At 40.9% G+C, this 5000-nt stretch overlaps 1 protein-coding gene and 1 pseudogene across 1 annotated transcript in view; one reads left to right on the top strand and one right to left on the bottom strand.

Annotated features, from left to right (window-relative positions):
* LOC140924824 (nucleolar protein 58-like) overlaps positions 1-4037 on the top strand; it is a 17126-nt gene extending 13089 nt beyond the window's left edge. Inside the window, exons 14-17 of the mRNA XM_073374828.1 lie at positions 46-107; positions 1450-1589; positions 2240-2358; positions 3891-4037. Of these exons, the coding sequence (XP_073230929.1) occupies positions 46-107; positions 1450-1589; positions 2240-2358; positions 3891-3962 (393 nt within the window). The 3' untranslated portion in view covers positions 3963-4037. The remainder of the gene's footprint in view (positions 1-45; positions 108-1449; positions 1590-2239; positions 2359-3890) is intronic.
* Positions 1-5000, bottom strand: part of LOC140924802 (uncharacterized) — a 451675-nt pseudogene that overhangs the window by 310075 nt on the left and 136600 nt on the right.

Genomic DNA, 5000 nt, shown 5'->3' with positions numbered 1-5000 from the left:
TCGAGCGTTCCTTGTTGTAACAATTTCTGTTCTTGTGTTTTGAAGCTGCGAAGAATCAGTGGAACAGGCAAAGCTAAAGCGAGAGTGGACAAATACGAGAACAAAAGGTACTCACCTCTAAGATTCTGAACTAAAACCACACGCCTCTTCCCCTGCGCTCCCGCATCCGATGAACAAGGCTGATGCTTGCGAGGAGAACCTCACACAAACCACCGCATTTTGTGGACTGGACACCTGTTACCAGACCTTCAAGGTTGTCGCGTGGGCGAGCATATTAGAGAGCTTAAGATTTGAGGACGAGAACGAGTACGAGTACGAGATTTAACTTAAAGTTTTTGCGCGTGTTCTCGAATAACAGACACCTCGAAAAGCTTTATTTTACTTTTTTCACCAAAAAAGTTAGAACGGTTATTTATACTGAGGGAGGTTAAGCCCTCTCTCGATAGAAAAATGATAATACTTCTTACATTTGATAACTTGTTCCCGCCACTACGACATTCTCGCTAAACTTTGTAGTAGAATGACGACACAGCTATCACGTTTTCCCGCCAAAATAGAGAGATAAAGATTCACGTTTGCGCCAAACGGCAGACGTGAATTTGTACCACGTGACCAAGTTATTCTCCGTTTACTCTTTATTGCTTTTACGCAAAAATAGGTAGTTTTATGCCAGTTTTAACCACTGGAATCGTTCGGGACTGTTTTTATCTGCTTATTTTCTATTCTGAGAAATTCTCAACTTGAGTCTGACGTTTGCCGTTTGCGGTAAACGAGAATCTTAATCTCTCTAATGACGCTGGTCACGCGTGAGCAATACTCAGTATTGAGAAAATCTCGTTGTTCTCGTCCTTGAACCTAAAGCTTTCTATTGCTACCCTGGGTACCAAAGATTTTTTTCTCGCGCGCGGCGCCGAAGGCTTTTCGCGCGCGTCTCTTTAAAAAATTGACCGAAACTTGAAACCGCGCATGAAAAGTCTGTGGAACCCAGGGTAGCATATTTCAAGCGCGTAAATGGGGCAGATTGGTGAGAGGGCGGCGTCTCTTTCCAGGTGCCCCGTTGCTCGTAAGTCCTGATATTTCACGGGCTTTGAAAGCTGTTGTTCTTTACGTTCAAGGTCGAGGTTTCAATAGTTGTTCAGATAATATGATAAACTTTCAGTTAACAGAACACTTGGACTGCTACTATAGTTAGGACCAGCGTTCTATTTCTTTAGATTTTGATTTGAATATTTGGTGTCGTGCCCGAAAAGTTAAAAGTTACCCGACCCGAACTTTTGCGACTTTGTTCGAAGGAATTGGGGAAATATCTATTTATTGAAATTACTCCAGAAAAAGAAAGCTCTTGACTTGAGCTCCCCTCACCCCCACCCTCCAAAGAAAAAGACATAAAAGAAGAGCCAAGCGTAATGCGTTTTCCTTACCAGTAGCACTGTTGTTTCTTTTCCTTAGCGAGGTGAAGACGTACAATCCTGCTGCGGACTCAACAATTGAAACGCCTGGAAAGAAACGAAAAAGAAGCGAGCAAAATGGAGATTCGACGCCAGCTCCAAGTGTTCCGGATACACCAGTCACCCCTGCCACTGAGGAAGGTCTGTGTACAATAATAAAGCAATGCCGTCCCCAGAGTCGCAATCCTTTTGGCCAGCGGCACGGATCGCCCTAGCTGGGAGCAGAATATCGCGCAAGCGCTGTAGTTTGACATTTTCTTACCAGTGTTTCACATGTCCGAGACTGCAAAGAAAGCCGGAAGTCTATGATTTGAGATTTCCGGCTTCGGATCAGCGAGAGCTTTTGATCCATGGTGCTGGGCAAAAGGATCGCAGTAACTGTTAGGACGGGAATGACAATAAGCGAGCTTCGCAGTCATGCGTAGCCGGAGAAAACAGTCGACATTTCCCGACGTCTGACAAACCAGCGCAGAAATCATGCTGATGAGATGTGGGTAGTGCTTCTGATTGGTCGTGCTGCGTGGGAAATTTGCCTCAGAGGTCATTTCGCGGGGAAGCCAGTGGTGGCGTCGCGAAAACTCAGCTGTTTACTCAGGCTATCATGCGCAGAACTCAAACATCTGCATTTTTGTAGGCCTAGATACAAATGTCTTGAAAAAACAACCGTAATTTGTTCACGAAAATTCTGAAATTCTTCATAAAATTTCGTGGGTTTCGGCTTTGTTTTGAGTTTGCTTTCTCTCGTTTGGATGGGTGGACATAAGAAATGTGGAAATGGTTTCTTATTGCAGATGATGGGGAAACGCCTGCTAAGAAACACAAAAAAGAAAAGAAGAAGAAGAAAGAAAAGGAAGCCACAAAACAGTCTGACGAACACGACGAAGAGCAAATGGAAACATCAGCAACTGTGGTGAGAACACTTACCTGCCCTATTGTTTAGTCGATTCTCTTCATTTTTGGTAACCTGCTATCAGGCGATTTTTGTTTTTTGGCGGGGGAAAAAGAAATACGCCGTATTTTTTTCCCCCGCCAAAAAAAAAAAAAACCATAACCATTCTCTTCGATTTCTCTTGGGATGACTGCAATACTCAGGAGAAATTGGAAACGATGGTTATGCAAGATTTTTGAGGGTAAACAAGGTGCATTATGGTCTATGTAGAAATGGTGAACGCAGAAAAGGCTAGAAACGTCACGTTTTAATCTCGTATCGAGATCTCTTGTGGACGAAGACGGCTGCGTTGACAAGAGGTCTGGGTACGTGATTGGCAACGTTTGTCAGTCGATCTCTCTCGTGGAAGGAAAAGCGATTGCAGTTTTCATAGCCACAACTGTTTCAGTAAACTTTCTCAGATTTAAAGGTGACAGTAATCCTTTGTCTTAAATGTGCGGTTGTCAGTGCCATAGAATGGAAGAAACGGTCACAAAAGTTTACCTTTGTGATTATTGCTGTATGGCATGTTTGGGTACATTTTCGCGACATCGCCCTTATTTATAAATGGTCTCTTCGAAAGGGTTTTCCGACAATCGAATCTTTCGTAAGCAGCCACTCGAAATGCGAAGCTGATTGAGGGGTCGCTTACGGCCAGCTGGTCATAATGGGTCTCTACCGGGTAGAGGTCTCGACACATCTACTTTTCTTAGTTACGGTATGTGCAGTTTCGTTGCCATCACCAAAAAGTTCTTTGTATGATCTCAGAAGCGTAGTACATACAGCGAAAATAGAGATGATCAGAGCATGCGTCAAGTGGTCGCTTACAGGAAGTTGAAAACAATGGAAAGTTGAAAAACCGTTACGCCCAAAAGTGGTCGCGGTCGCTTAACCCTTTAAACCGTAATATCAAAATCCAAATTCTCATTTGTTATCCCTATACGTTTTCAATAGAAGTAGTGGGGAGAAACTGATAAAATTTCAAGCAAATCATGTCCTCAATTCTCATGACCACTGTGTTTTATAAAGCAGTGATATTACAAGGAGAAATTTGATGCTGATCACTCTTAGACCGTAAAGGGTTAAGGGAGGTGATCTTTTCACGAAGAGAGGTTCCAACTGACTTTGACTGGAAAAACCGTTGGTGTTTTGTTTAGGTGGTCGTACATGGAGGTTCAACTGAAGCTGTATTATAGTAGCGAAACGATTCAAGAGAAAAAAAATGTTTTTTCGTTAATTGTTGTCGAATTCACTCGCGGTGCTTTTTACCTACACTCCTCTAACTGGTTGATTATAACTAACTTTACTACGTAAATAATGAGAAAAAAACACTGGATTCGATTGAAAATATATCAATTTATTGTGTAACCTGAGATCAGGCTCTATTTTCGTTTCGCTTTGAAAATTACGGTACCCGTTACAGAGAATGTACGAGAACCGCTAAAACTGGGCCTGATCTCAGGTTATTTATTGTGAAGCAAGTAAATAATTTTGTTTTGTTTGTTTTTTGACAGACTCCGAAAAGCGAAGAAAAAAAGAAAAAGAAAAAGAAGAAGAAGGAAAAGAAAGAGGAAGATTCTGACTAAAGCGAAAGAATTCCAGTTTTTTAAATTGCTTGTTTTATTTGTCGGATTAAAATAAATTCAACCATTTGAATTTTCTTGAGTGATAATGTTATATTCTTTGTTTTTGAAATAGTACAAAAAGCTGGCGTGACGGCCCTTCTTGTGATGTTGCTGTGAACAGTCTGAACGCTTTTCTTGTTTTGACTTTGTTTCTTTTTCAAAATCAATGCAAATAAAAAAACCTGAAAAAACCTCAAGTGTGACCAGCCATTCAAATGAAAAAATATTGGTTTGCAACTACGTGAAAAGACAGCCATGTCGGTTGACAAAACAATATTATTTTTTTTCGCAGAATTTGCCTGAACAAAGAGTTTATATCCCAGTTTATTTTCTTAAAAATGTACGTCGTTATTCATATGAAAGTGGACATCATCCTCGCAGTTGAATAAACAACCTAAGCGGTTGAAAAAGAACCTGAAATTATTCAGTCTTGACCGGGAAACGCTACTGAACAGTACTTTCCTGTGATACTGTTTATGTTGTATAAGGTGGTGCCAACTTTTGAGTCTGAGAATGAAATCCTAAAGTGTGACCATTTCAAATGAAAACTACTGAGTAGTACTTTCCTGTGATACTGTTTATTATGCTGTACAAGGTGGTTCTAACTTTTGAGTCTGTGGATGAAATCCTAAAGTGTGACCATTCAAATGAAAGCTACTGAGCAGTACTTTCCTGTGGTACCGTTTATTATGCTGTACAAGGTGGTTCTAACTTTTGAGTCTGTGGATGAAATCCTAAAGTGTGATTATTCAAATGAAAGCTACTGAGTAGTACTTTCCTGTGATACTGTTTATTATGCTGTACAAGGTGATTCTAACTTTTGCGTCTGTGGATGAAATCCTAAAGAGTGACCATTCAAATGAAAGCTACTGAGTAGTACTTTCCTGTGATACCGTTTATTATGCTGTACAAGGTGATTCTAACTTTTGCGTCTGTGGATGAAATCCTATGGTGTGACCATTCAAATGAAAGCTACTGAGTAGTACTTTCCTGTGATAC

Source organism: Porites lutea, chromosome 14, assembly GCF_958299795.1.
Source record: "Porites lutea chromosome 14, jaPorLute2.1, whole genome shotgun sequence".
NCBI lineage: Eukaryota > Metazoa > Cnidaria > Anthozoa > Scleractinia > Poritidae > Porites > Porites lutea.
This window is presented reverse-complemented; position numbering and strand designations above follow the sequence as displayed.